At 32.1% G+C, this 19,628-nt stretch overlaps 1 protein-coding gene across 2 annotated transcripts in view; it reads right to left on the bottom strand.

Annotated features, from left to right (window-relative positions):
* LOC135140222 (alpha-tocopherol transfer protein-like) overlaps positions 1-17,419 on the bottom strand; it is a 35,981-nt gene extending 18,562 nt beyond the window's left edge. Inside the window, exon 1 of one of the 2 annotated variants that reach the window (XM_064070676.1) lies at positions 17,222-17,419. In XM_064070676.1, the coding sequence (XP_063926746.1) occupies positions 17,222-17,310 (89 nt within the window). In that variant the 5' untranslated portion in view covers positions 17,311-17,419. Of the gene's footprint in view, positions 1-9,161; positions 9,294-17,221 lie in introns of those variants that run through there. The other variant, XM_064070677.1, reaches the window with a different exon arrangement.
* Between the last annotated feature and the right edge of the window lie 2,209 nt (positions 17,420-19,628).

Genomic DNA, 19,628 nt, shown 5'->3' with positions numbered 1-19,628 from the left:
CTTCATGTATAATTAATTAATTATATAGAATTAAGTATAATTTATTTATCTCATCCCGTTTAAAAATTAGTGGCGTTGTCTTAGAATGCCATTAAACAAAGCTGATCAATCAAAAAGTAAAAAAAAAAAAAAAACACTTAAGATGAATTTATACCGGTTTTACGCATAATGAAAAAACTACAGTTTGATCTTGGAATGAATGAATATTTTTTTGTAGGTTTTCAACATTTCGAGGACGTTGGTCCGGACATTAAAATAAAAAATATGCAACATGTTCACTATTCTTTCTTGAGTTAAGTTAAGGTTAACAAAAATGAATATCTTTTGTTGAATCTTTTTAATTTAAATTACTTAGGATCTGTATCGTAGAAATGCCTGGAACAGAAGATAAGAAATATTACTAACACACAAAAAACGAACTTAGACTCGCTCTAGGAAGATTCAAGGAATCAAAAACTGAAAAATTCAAAAGTTGGAAGATAGAAAACTCGCGAAATTACAGATAACTTCCGACCAATTTTTCCTTTGTAGCCCCTGGTCAACCCATTAAATTTCATAAAATTCCCGCCACAAAAAAAACACTTTCGTTTCATCAAATTACGTTCCATCCAGCATCACTCAATCCGTAATTCACCTGCCCCGAACCTCCAAACTTTCATTTAAATTACGACCAGAATAGAAAGTCTTCCTTACGCAGCATTTTTTGCATTGTCCCTGCATTACGCGCTCTGGAAATATCAGACGATTATGTCACTAAAACGTTGACACGTCCTGTACATTCTGCTGACGGTTTTCGCAACACCGGCGACCCCTTTAGCCCCATCTCTTGCAGGAAGTGCCAAGTTCGTTCACACGCTCGCCAGAAAAAATCGTGACCTTGAGTGATTCTAGCCACAATTCAATTCCTCGAAGAGGTACGATCAAGCCGTAACGGTATTGCGATTTCTCCGCAAACCAAAAATAAAACAAACATCTCCCGGTGATTAAGACCTGAAGGAGAAAAGCCGGTTTGCGGTGCCGGGGTCGAGAGAAGGAAGTTGAGGGCACGTCCGGCTGAACTGATTGCCTTGACTCGGTACGGTAGCTTGAATGAATTTTTTGTAATTCAGTTCAACGAGCTTCGGTGATTTGGGTTTCCCAGAATGATGTTCATGGTGTATAATAAATTGTTTCAATTTAAAATTTAAGCTTCCTCGTCCATACATTTCAAACATTAAAGTAAAAGTTCCACAAACCTGGATTAATTATCCATGACAAATTTAATGAATAATGACATAAGAATGACAGCCTTGCTCCGTACACTTTGATCGTTAGTCAAACAATAGAATACTTCTTTTTGTACTGTAGCGAAGTAAAAGTAAAGTAAAAGTACACCCGGTGATTAATAAAGGGCTCGAGGCTAGTCGCCTCAACAACTCCAATCCATATATGTAATCTAGTAACAGGTGACATACATCGTCCACTCTATTTGGATCGACGATAAAATGATGTTCGTATTTTGTGCAAAAAGCTGTAATAGGAAAAGTGGGTTAGCATAATTTTCCAGTTTTTGACACAGGTTTTTTGCTTTTGCGTAAGATTGCATTTTTTTAATTATGGAATTCGAATTTTTTCATTCACGTAGTTGGCTATGGTGTGCCGCTTCGTTACAACAAGGAACTCGATTTAGTTCTATTCACATGACATTTATCACCCTGTAACTACAACCTTTGTAATAAAAAACTAGCCAACACTGAAATAAACGTAAATAAATAAACAAATTACACTATGATTGTTAAGACTTACTTAGGTCGGTATTAAAAAATAAAATTAATTACCTTACTTGTAATGCGTATTGTTATTTCCGCAAGTGACGTACCGTAAATATTTTTTTAAAAAACTTTTTATAAATTAGTACGTAACGCATATATTAATTAATCATCACTGCTTATTTTTTTAATTTATAATGGCGCTAGGTCAGAAACCAAGAATTATACCATTTATTACACTGGCACACTATATGCACATTAACATTTTTTGCTTTAATTTTAATAATGACTACAGTCTTGTAAATTTCTTGTTTACTGAATTAAATTCAAGGATGTAAGTATGTAAAGAATTAAACATATTTCCTTACAAAAAACCAGCTTTTTGTACGAAACAGGCGTTGTTTTTTCTACGATAGTGTGTCGCAGTGCACACTTTGAAATCAAGTTGATATAACATATGTTAATGGAATTTCATTATCATTACGTTGTTAAAACAGAAAATTATGAAAAGCTACACTGATTAGTAATTGTGTAATTATGTAAGTGTCGTTGCTGTTTTATCTGAATGTATGTCACATACCAAGAGATTTTTTTTTAGTGTAGATTTTTTAGGTTAGATGTCAGTTGTCGAAAAACAATTTACTTTTTGTCCAGTAACAATGAATAGTGGTGTATCTATTAATTATATTTGCTATTTTCAAATAATTACTATTGTTTTTTTGTAAAGGCAATTCCTCCACAAAATCGCCCATGTACTTAATGCATTGTTTACCAACTTTATTCACCGCCAACTACATCAATTAGTTTTTTTGGGTTTGACGTCAATTTGATTGTCCTTTATTTTTGCTTAATTATAAATCATTCATTGACAGTTGTTCGTAATAGAATTGGTTCATAAAACAATGGTTTACATTTATCTAGAGATGCTCCCGCGCCCCTGAAGCACAAAAACTCAAATTTAGTTTGGTTCAGCAATTTTTCTTATATGTAGAGCTTTCGTAATGTTTCTTACGTCCAGTGACTTTGAAATTTAACAATGTTGCTGATTTGCCACTTCTTAGTAATAGCGGACATTTTTAAAGTTTTAATTAATGTCGTTAATATGTCACTTGTCAGAGTAATTATGACATTTGAACTGTCATTGCCATTATATGTAGGTGCACGTTCTAAAAGAGGCGGAATAAATCGGTGCCTACTTGGATGTTAGAATTATTTATTTAATAAAAAGGGTTATGATAACACTTCTATCGCCTCTGGAGTACATACATTCAAACAAATCCAGTTTCTTAGATAAAGTATAAAATTTTATTTTGTCACTTTTATTTTTATGATAATGTCCATAAAGCAGCAAAAAATCGCAAAAAGTACAAAAAAAAGTGGGCAAGACGACAAAAAATACAAAAACGTGATTAACAAATCAGTAAAAAAATGAAAAAACGCCAAAAAAATGTGGCCTAAAAAGGGAAGAAAAATGGAAAATGGCGACAAAAATGGCGAAACAGAAAAAATAGAATTACAAAAAATAAAGGAAAAATAATAGATAATGCGATAAAAAAGAACACAAAAGCGACCAAAAAAAGACAACAAAACTAAGTTTCCATAAAAAAATGGTGACAAAAAAGGCCGAAAAAAACGAAAAATCAAAGCTACAACGAAGGCAACAAAAAAAGCAATAAAAAGGGCAAAAAAAGACGACAAAAAAGGGGACTACAAAAAGAGGTGATAAAAAGGGGCAACAAATGCGATAAAAAAGAGGACGGAAAAAAGTAACAAAAAAGGCAACAAAAAAAAATCACCAAAACAAAAAACCAAACATTAAAAAAATCCTAAAAAAACAAAATAACAGTTAAATACAATTAAAAATCCAACAGAAAAAAAGAATGACAAAAATAATGGAAAAAGAGCCGACTAAAAAAGAGCGAAAAAACGGAAAAATGCTAGAAAAGAAGAGCGAAAAAAACGAAAATGGCGACAAAAAGGTGAACAATAAAAGCTACAATGTCAAACAAAAACGACACTAGAAACGATAAACAAGGCAACAAAAAGGCAAAATAACAAAAAAAGTGGCGACAAAAAACAACAAAAAACGGGACCAAAAAAACGCTAAAACAAAAACCAAACATTAAAAAAATCCTTAAAAAAGGACAAAATAACAGCTAAAAATGATTAAAAAGCTAACAGAAAGAAAAACAACAAAAATAAAGGACCAAAAAAGCGATTAAAAGGGTGTAGAAAATGTGTCAAAAAAAGAAAACAGAAAAATAAACAAAATAAATGACAAAACTAAATAAACAAAAAAGGCGAAAAAGAATGAGCAAAAAGGCTACAACAAACGAAGAAACGACAAAAAAACAAAAAAAAGGGGTAAAAAAAAAACGATAAAAGTGGACAAAAAAAAGGAACAAAAAAACGAAAAAGATCTTTTTTATGTTTTTTTTGTTTTTTTTTTGTTACTTTTTTGGTTATTGTTTTGCAACAACAACCAAAAACATGAATAAAAGTCTCCAAAAGGAACAAAACAACAACGAAAAACGATTAAAAAATGCAAAAAACGTAGTTAAAAAAGCCTCAAATAGACGACAAAAAAAGGTTAGAAAAAAGCGCCAAAAAGACGCGATAAAATGGGACAAAAATACGATTAAAAAGTGAACGTAAAAATTAACAAAAAAAGGAGACAAAGAAGGCGAAAAATGTGTAAAAAAGCCTTAAAAAAAACAAAAACCAGCTAAAAACGATTAAAAAGCCAACAGAAAGAAAAAGAATGACGAAAATAAAAGAAAAAGGGGCGACCAAAAAAAGGCGATAAAAAAGGACGAAAAAAAGTAGCAAGAAAAAAGACAAAAATTAGGCGACTAAAAAAATAAAAAAAAAAGACGAAGGAAAAATGCCCAAAAAATTGAAAACAAGGACAACAAAAAAGACCAAAAACCAAAAACGCAATAAAGAGCAAAAAGATGGGGACAAAAAAGTGAACAACGTCAAACAAAAACATAAAAAATATAAGAATCAACAAAAAGGCAAAATTATGAAAAAAGCGGCGACAAAAAACAACAAAAAAAGTGCGGCTAAAAAGAGAGGTGATAAAAATACGATAAAACATTAAAAAATCCTTAAAAAAAGACAAAATAACAAAAACGATTAAAAAGCCAACAGAAAAACAAAAAAAAAATAAAGGAAATAGGGGCGACAAAAAAAAGCGATTAAAAGGGTGTAGAAAATGTGTAAAAAAAAAGAAAAATAAACAAAATAAAAGACGGCAAATCTAAGTAAAAATAAAAAAGGCGACAAAGAATGGGCAAAAAGGGCCACAAAAAGCGAAAAAACGACAAAAACAATAAAAAAAACGATGACCAAAATAAGGTGATAAAAAGGATATTTAAAAAAAAAGTAAAAAAAACGATAAAGACCTTTTTTATCGTTTTTTTTTTGTTACTTTTTTCACAACAATCAAAGAAACAACAACGAAAAACGATTAAAAAATATAAAAAAAGGTGACAAAAACCTATAAAAAAAAACAGGAGGAAAAAAAGAAGCGATAAAAGGCGATAAAAAAACGGCCAAAAATGCGATGAACAAAAAGACAAAAATCGAAAAAATAGCAAGAAAAAGGTGAGAAAAAAGCCAAAAAACAGAAAAAAAATGCAAAAAAACGTGATTAAAAAAGCCTCAAATAGACGACAAAAAACACGATAAAACGGGGCAAAAAATACGATTAAAAAGTAACAAAAAAAGGCGACAAAGAACACACAAAAATAGCCAAAACAAGAAACCAAAAATGTGTAAAAAAAAGCCACTACAAAAAGGACGGAGAAAAAAAAAAGAAAAAAGGCGAGAAAATGAAACAAAAAAAAGACAAAAAATAGGCGACTAAAAAAAAGAATTAAAAAAACGAAGAAAAAATGGCTAAAAAAAATTCAAAAATAAAGGAAACAGGGCCGACCAAGAAATCGATTAAAAGGGTGTAGAAAATGTGTAAAGAAAAGAAAACAGAAAAATAAACCACCATAAATAGACGACAAAACTAAGTGAACATAAAAAAGGCGACAAAGAATTCGCAAAAAGGCTAAAACAAGCGAAAAAACGACAAAAAAAAAACAATAAAAAAAATGCGATCAAAGTGGACAAAAAAAGGAACAAAAAAAAACGAAAAAATCTGTTTTATCGTTTTTTTTTTACATTTTTGACTATTGTTTTGCAACAACAACAACCAAAAATATGCAAAAAGTCTTAAAAAGGAACAAAACAACAACGAAAAACGATTAAAAAATACAAAAAAATTGGTGACAAAAAACCTATAACAAAAAAAAAGGAGGAAAAAAGAAGCGATAAAAGAATAAAAAAAAGAGGCAAAAAAATGCGATGAAAAAAAAGGACAAAAATCGAAAAAATGACAAAAAAAAATAAGAAGAGGAAAAAAAATGCAAAAAACGTGGTTAAAAAAAGCCTCAAATAGACGACAAAAAAAGGTTATAAATAAGCAAAAAAGCGACAAAAAAAAGACGCGATAAAACGGGACGAAAATGAATTAAAAAGTGGACGTAAAAAAAGTAACAAAAAAAGGCGACAAAGAAGGCGAAAAAAATCGGGAAAACAAGAAACCAAAAATGTGTAAAAAAAAGCCTTAATTAGGACAAAAACCGGCTAAAAACGATTAAAAAGCCAACAGAAAAAAAGAATGACAAAAATAAAGGATAAAGGTTCGACCAAAAAAAGGCGATAAAAAAGAAAACAGAAAAGTAAACAAAAGAAGCGTTCAAAAACAGACACAACCTAGTTAAAAAAAGGATGGAAAAAACGAAAGAGGACACGGGAAAAAGTAGCGAGAAAAAAGACAAAAAATAGGCGACTAAAAAAAATAAAAAAAGACGAAACCCAAAAAAGTGAAAACAAGGACAACAAAAAAAGGCCAAAAACCAAAAACGCAATAAAGAGCAAAAAACGAAAATGGAGACAGAAAAGTGAACAACAAAAGCGACAACGTCAAACAAAAACATAGAAAATATAAGAAACAACAAAAAAAGGCAAAACCATGAAAAAAGCGGCGACAAAAAACAACAACAAAAATTAGCCTAAAAAGAGAGGCGATAAAAATGCAATTAAAAAAGAAGACGGAAAAAGGTAACAAAAAATGCGACAAAAAAATCGCCAAAACACAAAACTAGATCTTAAAAAATCCTAAAAAAAAGAACAAAATAACAATTAAAAACGATTAAAAAGCTAACAGAAAAACATACAAAAATAAATGAAACAGGGGCGACAAAAAAAGCGAATAAAAGGGTGTAGAAAATGTGTAAAAAAAAACATAATAATAAACAAAATAAAAAAGACGACAAAACCAAGTAAAAATAAAAAAAGGCGACAAAGAATGGGCAGAAATGGCCACAAAAAGCGAAAAAACGACAAAAACAATAAAAAATGGTGACAAAATATGGTGATAAAAAGGATATTTAAATATAGACCTTTTTTTATCGTTTTTTTGTTACTGTTTTTTAAAACAATTAAAAATATGAAAAAAAGCCTTCAAAAGGAACAACAACGAAAAACAATTAAAAAATACATAAAAAGATGACAAAAAACCTATAAAAAAAACAGGAGGAAAAAAGAAACGATAAAAGGCGATTAAAAAAACGGGCAAAAAATGCGATGAACAAAATGACAAAAATCGAAAAAATAGCAAGAAAAAGGTGAGAAGAAAGGGCAACAAAGGGAAAAAATGCAAAAAACGTGATTAAAAAAGCCTCAAATAGACCACAAAAAAAGGTTAGAAAAAAAAGACGCGATAAAACGGGGCAACAAATACGATTGAAAAGTACCAAAAAAAAGGCGACAAAGAACGCGAAAAAATCGCGAAAAGAAGAAACCAAAAATGTGTAAAAAAAAACCTCAAGAAGGATAAAAAGCAGTTAAAAACCAGTAAAAAGCCAATAGAAAAAAATGACAAAAATGAAGGGGTGACCAAAAAAGATACAAAAGAAAACAGAAAAGTAAAAAAAAAAGCGACCAAAAAAAGACGACAAAATTAAGTTGCCATAAAAAATGGCGACTAAAAAAAGGACAGAGAAAAAAAAATGAAAAGGGGCGAGAAAATGAAACAAGAAAAAAAGACAAAAAAGACGACTAAAAAAGAATTAATAAAAAACGAAGAAAAATGGCCTAAAAAAATCGAAAACAAGGACTACAAAAAACGCCCAAAACGCAATAAAGGAAGAAAAAACCAAAATGACAACAAAAAAGGGAACAATAAAAGCGACAACGTCAAACAAAAATGACAAAAAATGCAACACAAAGGCAAAACAACGAAAAAAGCGGCGAGAAAAATCAACAAAAGCGATTAAACAAAAAAGACAAAGACCCTTTTATCGGCTTTTTTGTTACTTTTTTGGCGATTGTTTGCAAAAATATTAAAAAAAAAGCCTTCAAAAGAAACAAAAAATGACAAAAATACAAAAAAGGACGACAAAAAAAGTATAAAAAAAACAGGAGGAAAAAAGAAGAGATATACGGCGATAAAAAAGAGGCAAAAATGCGTGAAAAAAAGACAAAAAATCGTAAAAATGGCAAGAAAAGGGTGAGAAGAGAGGACAAAAAAAAACAAAAACGTGGTCAAAATGCCTCAAACATACGACAAAAAAAGTTTAGAAAAAAGCAAAAAAGCGGCAAAAAATTGAAAAAAATAAATGAAAAATAAAAATGACAATTTCAAAAGGCGATAACAAGAAGACAAAAAATGCGATGAAGAAAGGGCTAAATAAAGCGATAAGAAATGCAAGAAAAATTGGAAAAAGGGAAAAAAAACACAACAAAAAAACAACAAAAGAAGACGAGAAAGAAGGTGCCAAAACATCTAATGAAAAAGAGGATAAAAAAGGTGGAGAAAAGAGAACAAAAAAAGACCAAAAATAGGAAACAACATTTTTTTTAATTAATGTTACTATATAAACCCCAACAAAGCTAGTTCCAAATCACCATCTTAAAAACTAGGTGAGCTATGAATTCTTAAATGGGATAATTATTATTTTTCAAAAAAAAAAATTCGAAAACTTTCATAATTTTTATAAAAAACCGCTTTGGTAGTCAATGTATTTTACATATTTATTTTGTGTCATAAATTAATTTTTTTGAAACACTTATATAAACGATTCTAAAAAAGTGAATGAGAAGCTACTGTTACAAAAACCATTCTGCCATTTTGAGATGACATCATGATATTCTTGTAAATATTCCACGATTAATATTTCACGAAAAAATAAAATACAAACAAATGTTTTTACATAAACCCCTAAATGTTAAAATTTGTCCCACCTTGCCCTACTTATAAAAATCCACGATTGGACTGACAAGATCACACGAGTAAGCAACCACCAACCACATGAGTTGAACCATAATTATTTCAACTGAAAGTCGAAACTCTACCTTGTTCTACTTCATTACTTAAGCGATGTAACACTAAAACAAAACAACTTTGCGCATAACGGAAAATTATTGCTATGCGGAATCGATCACGGCAATTTTAACACCAAACGACTACTCTTACGGATGTCCGTCGTAATTAGCACCTCAAAACACACACCGAGTGCTAAACATTGTTTGTTTTTTAATATTTGCCTCCTCACAATGAATAAATCACGCAAAAATTTAATGCAGTTATAGTAAACACAAGCGCAATAATTAAATCCTCTACATTGTGTAATTCGCTTACACAAGACCTTCTAAGCGGGCAATAAAAATTAAAATTGCAAAAACTACACCTCCATAAACAACGTTTACAACTCGGTGTCCACTTTACGATTTTGTCATTGTCGTCAGCGAATTTATTGGAAACTTCTTCGGTGTACATTGATGACTTTTGATCTTTCGGGTTTTCCGCTTTCGTAAATTAATAAATCGTGAACCTGTCGATGGCTTTCTCCCTATTTTTGCTAATAAAATAACACCGATAGCGTAATAATAATTAGCACTTGTGTAACCAATTCTACAACAAAACAATAAGTGCTTGAGCGGCGTTTTTCAATCGTGTTTTGTTGTTTTTTCTGCTTGCAGAAACTTGAACTTGAGAATTATAAAACAAACAAAAATGCGAACGAAGTGTGGCACGTTTTAGCAAGGTCGCGGATTTTCCCAAATTTCAGCGCTAAAAAAAATGCGCAAATACTGTGACGAACGCAGTTAATTTTAATTGGATAGAATATCGCTAGTTTTTAAGTTCATTAAAATTTATAAACGCGAAGTCGAAAATTTGCATGCACATGCACTGTTTACTAATTAACCTGAAGTATTAATTCAGTCACCTAGATTTGGCGTAATTGGTTGATTACGTTTTCGACAGTCGAATCGATTATGGTCTATGTCGAAAGCGTTTTAATTTTCGCCGGTGAAGTAATTGTTTGTACTATGAACTGTATTGTAAGGTAAAATATTGAGTGTTTGTTTTTATTTCCAATTAATTTAACCATGAAACGACTGTACTCAAGCAAAAATAAACTGGTCTCACTTTATGACATTATTAATTTAATTAACCCGTTTTTCTGTTTATTAAAAGTTTAAACAAAACGAGTTTTCAAGTTATTTTATTGTAAAGAACGCCCAATTTTATGATTATTTAAGATTTTACTAATGTGAGTGATAAATTTTCGGAACTAATTCATTTTAAACAAAAAAAAATAGTCTAGAGTCAGTTGGCAATCGTGCATTTCTTTATGTTTTCTATAATTTCCGGTTGTCAGTTGTCAAGATTGACAGATTGTTGACATTTTTAATTTGCAAAAATGTAGCTAAAACAAAACCTAAATTTATCGCGTGTCACGATTGACATATCTGTCACATCATCACTTACGTTATGCCAACATAAACGAAAGAAAAGTTCACAATTTTGTTTAGAAAGTACTGCCAACAGACTCAGTCAAATTTCCATTTTACATTTTTTAAGTTTCTTGTTCTGAAAAGACGACTACGTATATTAAGAAAAAAGGAAAACATAAGCCCCGCCCACCCACCCTATCTCAATTATGATGATTTTTTTTTATTCGTCGAGAGTCAAAGGGGCGGAATTAAATTGCAAAATCCCTATTTCCTTACAAAAATGTATCATTTTAAACGTGTTTTAAGAATCTAAGAAAAAAAAATTACAATAGAGATTGGGTGGGTGGGCGGGGTTAATATTTTGGCATTTTTCTTAATATACGTAGAATTCTTTGAACAATACGATACTCAAAAAAATGTTTTTAATTTTTGTAAATAAATAAGTATTTTGCAGCTAAGCAAAATATTTTAATATATATAACATATGTAGACTTATTTCTACAACGAGAAACGTAAAAGATGTTTAAAATGGAGGATTTGTATAGGGAATATCGATTTTGTATTTAAGCTCCGCCCCATAATTGCAAAATCTATATTTCTTTCCAAACATGTACCATTTCAGCCATGTTCTAAGTTTCTTGTTGTGAAAAGATGGCTATGTATACTAACAAAAAAAGGCAAAATATTAGCCCCTTACAAAAAATTGCCATTTTAAACGTGTTTTGACTTTTCAAGAATAAAAAAATCATCACAATTGGGATGGGGTGGGTGGGCGGGGTCAATATTTTGCTTTTTTCTTAATATACATGGGATTTTTTGAACAAAATGATACTCAAGAACATTTTTTTTAATTTCTTGTAAAGAAATAAGTATTTTGCAGATAAGCTCCGCCCCCTTGGGTCACAGCGAATAACAAAAATCATTACAATTGAGATAGGGCGGGTGGGCGGGCTTACATTTTGCCTTTTTGTTTTAATATGTGTAGACTTCTTTTTACCACATGAAACTTAAAAAAATATATCGATTTTACAATTAGACTCCGCCTCATAATTGTAAAATCCATATTTCTTTGCAAAAATGTCCCATTTTTCCCATGTTCTAAGTTTCTTGTTGTGAAAAGATGGCTATGTATATTAAGAAAATAAGGCAAAATATAAGCCCCGCCCACCCACCCCATCTCAATTGTGATAATTTTTTTCATTCCTCGTGAGTCAAGAAGGCGGAGCTCAACTGCAAAATCCTTATTTCTCTACGAGAAATTAAAAACATGTTTTTGAGTATCGTGTCGTTCAAAGAATGCTATGTATATGAAGAAAATATGCAAAATATAAGGACCGCCCACCCGCCCTAACTTAATTGTGATGATTTTTTTATTCGTCGTGAGTCAAGGGGGTGGAGCTTAACTGCAAAATCCTTATTTCTCTACAAGAAATTAAACACATGTTTTTGAGAATCGTGTTGTTCAAAGAATACTATTTATATTAAGACAAAATTAAAGCCAAAGATAAAGCCCCACCCATACCAACTATGATGTAAATAATAATGAAGTTTTCATTCGATGGCAGACCTAGGGGCGGAGTCTAATTGCAAGATCCATATTTCCCTACAAAAATTTGTCATTTTAAACGTGTTTTAGGTTTCTAAGAAAAAAAATCATCGCAATTGAGATGGGGTGGGTGGGCGGGGTTAATATTTTGAAATTTTTCTTAATGTACGTAGAATTCTTTGAACAACACGATACTCAAAACCATGTTTTTAATTTCTTGTAAAGAAATAAGTATTTTGCAGCTAAGCTCCGCCCTCTTAGTTCATGGCGAATAAAAAAAAATCATCACAATTGAGATAGGGCGGGTGGGCGGGCTTACATTTTGCTTTTTTGTTTTAATATACATTTGTAGACTTATTTCCACAACAAGAAATGTAAAACATGTTAAAAATGGAGAATCTGTATAGGGAAATATCGATTATGTAATTAGGCTCCGCCCCGTAATTGCAAAATCCATATTTCTTTGCAAAAATGTACCATTTTGACCATGTTCTAAGTTTCTTGTTTGTGAAAAGATGGCTACGTATATTAAGAAACAAAGCAAAATATCAGCCCCGCCCACCCACCCTATCTCAATTGTGATGATTTTTTTTATTCGTCGTGAATCAAGAAAGGGGAGCTCAACTGCAAAATTCTTATCTCTCGAATTTTGCAGTTGAGCTCCGCCCTCTTCCTTCACAACGAATAAAAAAAATCATCACAATTGATATAGGGTGGGTGGGCGGTCTTACATTTTGCCTTTTTGTTTTAATATATGTAGACATATTGCCACAACAAAAAACGTAAAACATGTTTAAAATGGAGGATTTGTATAGGGAATATAGATTTTGTATTTAAGCTTCGCCCCATAATTGCAAAATCTATATTTCTTTCCAAACATGTACCATTTCAACCATGTTCTAAGTTTCTTGTTGTGAAAAGATGGCTATGCATACTAAGAAAAAAGGCAAAATATTAGCCCCGCCCACCCGCCCTATCTCAATTGTGATGATCTTTTTTATTTGTCGTGAGCCAAGGGGGTGGAACTCAACTGCAAAATCCTTATTTCTCTACGATAAATTAAAAACATGTTTTTGAGTATCGTTTGTTCAAAGAATACTATGTGTATTAACAAAAAAAAGGCAAACCCACCCTATCTCAATTGTGATGATTTTTTTATTCGTCGTGAGTCAAGAAGGCGGAGCTCAACTGCAAAATTCTTATCTCTCTACGAAGAATTAAAAATATTGTTGTTCAACGAATACTATGCATATTAAGAAAAAATTAAAGCTAAAGATTAAGCCCCACCCATACCAGCTATGATCTAAATGAAGTTTTCATTCGTTGCCAGACCTAGGGGCGGAGCCTAATTGAAAGATCCATATTTCCCTACAACAATTTGCCATTTTAAACGTGTTTTGAGTTTCTAAGAATAAAAAAATCATCACAATTGAGACGGGGTGGGCGGGCGGGGTAAATATTTTGCTTTTTTCTTAATATACATGGGATTTTTTGAACAAAATGATACTCAAGAACATTTTTTTTAATTTCTTGTAAAGAAATAAGTATTTTGCAGATAAGCTCCGCCCTCTTGGTTCGAAGCGAATAACAAAAAACATTACAATTGAGATAGAGCGGGTGGGTGGGCTTATATTTTGCTTTTTTCTTTAGTAGTATAGACTTCTTTTTACAACATGAAACTTAAAAAAATATATCGATTTTACAATTAGACTCCGCCTCATAATTGCAAAATCCATCTTTATTTGCAAAAATGTACCATTTTGACCATATTCTAAGTTTCTTGTTGTGAAATAATGGCTATGTATATTAAGAAAACAAAGAAAAATATAAGCCCCGCCCACAAACCCTATCTCAATTGTGATGATTTTTTTATTCGTCGTGAATCAAGAAGGCGCAGCTCAACTGCAAAATCCTTATTTCTCTATGAAAAATTAAAAACTTGTTTTTGAGTATCGTGTTGTTCAAAGAATACCATGTGTATTAAGAAAAAAAGGCACAGTATAAGCCCCGCCCACCCACCCTATCTCAATTGTGATGATTTTTTTTATTCGTCGTGAGTCAAGAAGGCGGAGCTCAACTGCAAAATCCTTATTTCTCTACGAGAAATTAAAAACATGTTTTTGAGTATCGTGTCGTTCAAAGAATGCTATGTATATTAAGAAAAAAAGCAAAATATAAACCCCGCCCACCCGCCCTAACTTAATTGTGATGATTTTTTTTATTCGCTGTGAGTCAAGGGGGTGGAGCTTAACTGCAAAATCCTTATTTCTCTACAAGAAATGAAACACATGTTTTTGAGAGTCGTGTTGTTCAAAGAATACTATTTATATTAAGACAAAATTAAAGCCAAAGATAAAGCCCCACCCATATCAACTATGATGTAAATAATAATGAAGTTTTCATTCGATGGCAGACCTAGGGGCGGAGTCTAATTGCAAGATCCATATTTCCCTACAAAAATTTGTCATTTTAAACGTGTTTTAAGTTTCTAAGAAAAAAAATCATCGCAATTGAGATGGGGTGGGTGGGCGGGGTTAATATTTTGGAATTTTTCTTAATGTACGTAGAATTCTTTGAACAACACGATACTCAAAAACATGTTTTTAATTTCTTGTAAAGAAATAAGTATTTTGCAGCTAAGCTCCGCCCTCTTAGTTCATGGCGAATAAAAAAAAATCATCACAATTGAGATAGGGCGGGTGGGCGGGCTTACATTTTGCTTTTTTGTTTTAATATACATTTGTAGACTTATTTCCACAACAAGAAATGTAAAACATGTTAAAAATGGAGAATCTGTATAGGGAAATATCGATTATGTAATTAGGCTCCGCCCCGTAATTGCAAAATCCATATTTCTTTGCAAAAATGTACCATTTTGACCATGTTCTAAGTTTCTTGTTTGTGAAAAGATGGCTACGTATATTAAGAAAACAAAGCAAAATATCAGCCCCGCCCACCCACCCTATCTCAATTGTGATGATTTTTTTTATTCGTCGTGAATCAAGAAAGCGGAGCTCAACTGCAAAATTCTTATCTCTCGAATTTTGCAGTTGAGCTCCGCCCTCTTCCTTTACAACGAATAAAAAAAATCATCACAATTGATATAGGGTGGGTGGGCGGGCTTACATTTTGCCTTTTTGTTTTAATATATGTAGACATATTGCCACAACAAAAAACGTAAAACATGTTTAAAATGGAGGATTTGTATAGGGAATATCGATTTTGTATTTAAGCTCCACCCCATAATTGCAAAATCAATATTTCTTTCCAAACATGTACCATTTCAACCATGTTCTAAGTTTCTTGTTGTGAAAAGATGGCTATGTATACTAAGAAAAAAGGCAAAATATTAGCCCCGCCCACCTGCCCTATCTTAATTGTAATGATTTTTTTTATTCGTCGTGAGACAAGAAGGTGGAGCTCAACTGCAAAATTCTCATCTCTCTGCGAGAAATTAAAAACATTGTTGTTTAAAGAATACTATGCATATTAAGAAAAAATTAAAGCTAAAGATTAAGCCCCACCCATACCAGCTATGATTTAAATGAAGTTTTCATTCGTTGCCAGAGCTAGGGGCGGAGCCTAATTGAAAGATCCATATTTCTCTTGCCATTTTAAACGTGTTTTGAGTTTCTAAGAATAAAAACATCATCACAATTGAAACGGGGTGGGCGAGCGGGGTAAATATTTTGCTTTTTTCTTAATATACTTGGGATTTTTTGAACAAAATGATACTCAAGAACATTTTTTTTAATTTCTTGTAAAGAAATAAGTATTTTGCAGATAAGCTCCGCCCTCTTGGGTCACAGCGAATAACAAAAATCATTACAATTGAGATAGGGCGGGTGGGCGGACTGACATTTTGCCTTTTTGTTTTAATACGTGTAGACTTCTTTACACAACATGAAACAAAACATATTTAAAGTGGAAAATTTGTATAAAAAAATATCGATTTTGCAATTAGGCTCCGCCCCATAATTGCAAAATCCATATTTCGTTGCAAACATTACCATATTAAACAAGTTTTAAGTTTCTTGTTGTCAAAAGATGGCTGTGTATATTAAAAAAAAAAAGGAAAATTAAAACACCAGTGTTCCTCGAGGAGTTTTAAATTTTTTCAAAATAAAACACCAGGGACCCCCGAATTTTTTCCAAATTCTTTCAAAAAGAAAACACCACAGACCTGGGAGATTTTTTCAAACTTTATGACCGATTGTTGACATTTTTAATTTGCAAAATGTAGCTAAAACATAACCTAAATTTATCGCATGTCACGGTTGACATATCTGTCACACAATCACTTCCGTTACGCCAACATAAAGTTCACAATTTTGTTTAAAAAGTATTGCCAACAGCCTCAGTCATTTTTGAACAGGTGATATTATTTTTCTGTGGCTACGCTTATAAAAGATGAAAATAAAAAATAGTACTGTGTTCCCGGAACTTTGGGAAAATAGATGACTATATTTTCTTTAAAGAATAAATTAATTGAAGCATTTTCTTCATCTTGAAGCACAGTTTTGACAAATACGTATTTGTTTAATAAATTTTGACGCTGACGGGATGAATAATTAAATTTTAATCCCATATAATATATACAGAAAAATGAATGTAGTTGAATTAGAGCCAGCTCGTCTACGGAAAAAACATTAAATTATAGCAACCAGTTTTCACTCAACTTAATAAGCTTATTACGATTTTTGTATTTAATGAGGTATTAATTGTAGCTAATGAATAACAATAAATGAAGCTCGCGCCCCGTTGTACCTACATTTTATCACATCTCTGAACGAAAAAATCTTGCGTAAACGCAGCCAACTCGTACTTCCGCTTTTTACAACCTTGGCGACAAAACTTTTCCACACATCCGCATTTTCTATTCCCACGAATGTAAATCACCCAGCAAAATTTACCTCTAAATCGCCAAATTACACACCAATGACACCCCACAACCAAATCCTAATATCATGGCTAAACTCCAATACTTAGTCCTCAAACTTGACGTTCTTGAACACGACTTTTCCGGCTAAACCGGAACCAGCGCAAAAACCAACAACGCTTACATTCCCTATCAGCAAACTCAAAAACCAACTCTTATCAACTTCTTGCGCTGTACTTCTTCACTCACCAAATTTTAATTTTGTTCATTTCCTTTTTTCGCTCGACGGGGACGTCTTTCAGCCCGTCGATGAAAGGGTGGCGTTGTTTAGGTGCCATTTTTCAGCCGCAACACAACACTGAAGTACCGAAGCGCGAAAATTTCAGCAATTTTGCACAACCTCACCACAACGCGACATTCCGCATCTGCGAGCTCAAGACGCGCTGATTTTGAAACTGAAAGTCGATGGTAGAGTGGGGAGAAGCCGTGGAAACTGGGCATGGAAATGGAAAGTGCTGGTGTTGGCGAAATGATGAAACGTCGGGTTTATGGGTTTTCGGCGGAAGGTTGAAATGTCGCTTTCTTTAAGATGAACGTGCGTTAAGGTGTGGTTACATGGATGCGGATACCGAAAATTGCAGGCAGAGGTTACGTTGTTTGAGCTGGGCGTGGGGTTTCATACTGGTTAGATTTTAATCGACTTACATTTAAATAATTACTTATTAATAAAATATGCTGAGTTACGACATGCAGTTGAAAGGCTTGTGGGGAGAATTAAGCATAATATGTGTGTTAATGGTTAAATGAGAATCGTAGTAAATATTATTTGCGAAATTTGACGATTGGGAGAAGTTGTGTAAACGGGCTCTTAGGAATTAAGGTGGTTTTTTTAAGGATATGAACCACTACATTGTCTATTAATAAAGATAGTATACTACAAGTCGGCCATGAAACTATGTGAAGGCTCTGTCGAAACATAATGTAGATATACACATACTTTCAGAATTGTTGTTTGTGTCCCGTCGGACTTATCAGCAATAAAATAAAATCGTAATAACGACTTAAACATAAAGAAAGTAAAGCCCGTAAATACAAACGCTTCAAAACAAGTTTTATTGTTATATAATTATACCTGGAAAATAATTATAAGTATAATTAATTTGAACATGTTTATGAAGCGAACTTACGTCTATAATGTGACAATTACAAATAATAATTAATTAATTCTTATTACCATTTAAACGTAGAAACTGTATGCTATCAGATGTCACGCGAACGATAATTAATAATAAATATATTAGTAATATTCCTTCGACGTAAATTATTTGCTCATCAAAAATTTATGTATCGACAATTTTTTTATAATTATTAGTTTTCAAATTACGACCGTTGACATAGTATATGATTATGATTAAATTAAAGCGAAATTTTATTGTAAGAATTTTTCCACATTTTTGACCTTGGGTAATACCTAGAAACATTAATACTATCATTACACTCAAAGAAACAATTTTTCGCCACTCTTCCAAACTTTTATCGTTAGATAAAGCTGACACGTTTTTTTCTTTCATGTTTAACTAGTTGTAAGGCAATTTGTTACAGCACTGATTTAATCTCTTTCGCACGATTATACAAAAATTTGAATATTTTTACGCTTTCTTGTTTATAGTGTATTGTTTTATAATTGAATAGTCAGGGTATGTGAGACGATCCCTGCAGCAAACCAAACAATAAACAATAATCAAAAAGTGCTTTCACTCTTCATGTTACCAACCAATCAATCAACTATTGCGTAATAACCGAACACTTCCTCAACGTTTCTGTCAGTCAACTGTTAAACAAGTTTCATTTTTGCCCTGCTACGATGTAACATACCATTAATGGTACATCCTATGGATTACGTGAGTGTCTATATTAAATTATGATCTTTTACATAACAATGAATAATATTTAAAGCCAATAGAAATTTTACAGTTTATTGGTCTTCGAGTCGGTTCCGGTATCACACTGCGTTGGGAAATCGCGACAGCATGTACCGTTCACTTATTTGATAGTCGAGATTATGTAAACGAGCGATAAAGCGTCTTTATCCACGCATTCGTCACAATTTTTTCAGTTACAAAAAAATTACGCGGACTTTAAGATGAGCTCTGAACAATTCCGTAAATTAATTACGCGAAACTTGACGCATTAACTCAACCTGCTTATTTATAGTTACAATAACATAGCGATTAAAACAGAATCATTAAATGGGAGGATGGAAAAATATGAAAAAAATCAGCCGGGATGAATAAAATAACATAAAATCTGTCAAGTTTTTTCTCATCTATTCTTAAAACCAGTGACGTTGTTGCTTTATTGTTGTCTCACCTTTCAATATTTCCAGTGTTATTTATCTAAACAAAACAACCTTAAAAAACCTCCGTGGTATTCCCAATCTACCCACGATATTTTCAGTCCTCGAGCTCGTTTCAATTAATGCTTACTCCAGGTGTTTGTTCTGAATACCCTTGCAAACTGTCTTTGTAGACAAAATTCCAGCCTTGATCCCCCGACCAAGGCGCTTGTTTCTTTTCCTTTGTTGTTTACAAACAAGTTGATCGAAAATGTGTCGGTTTTTTTAATTGGTGTTTAATGGAAGATCCGGTTGTCCCAA

The sequence above is a fragment of the Zophobas morio genome, unplaced genomic scaffold (genome assembly GCF_036711695.1).
Source record: "Zophobas morio isolate AGI-343-1 ecotype UQ-CSIRO unplaced genomic scaffold, CSIRO_AGI_Zmor_V1 ptg000038l, whole genome shotgun sequence".
Classification (NCBI taxonomy): domain Eukaryota; kingdom Metazoa; phylum Arthropoda; class Insecta; order Coleoptera; family Tenebrionidae; genus Zophobas; species Zophobas morio.
The sequence above is the reverse complement of the archived record's forward strand: the minus strand, read 5'-3'. Positions and strand labels throughout refer to the sequence as shown.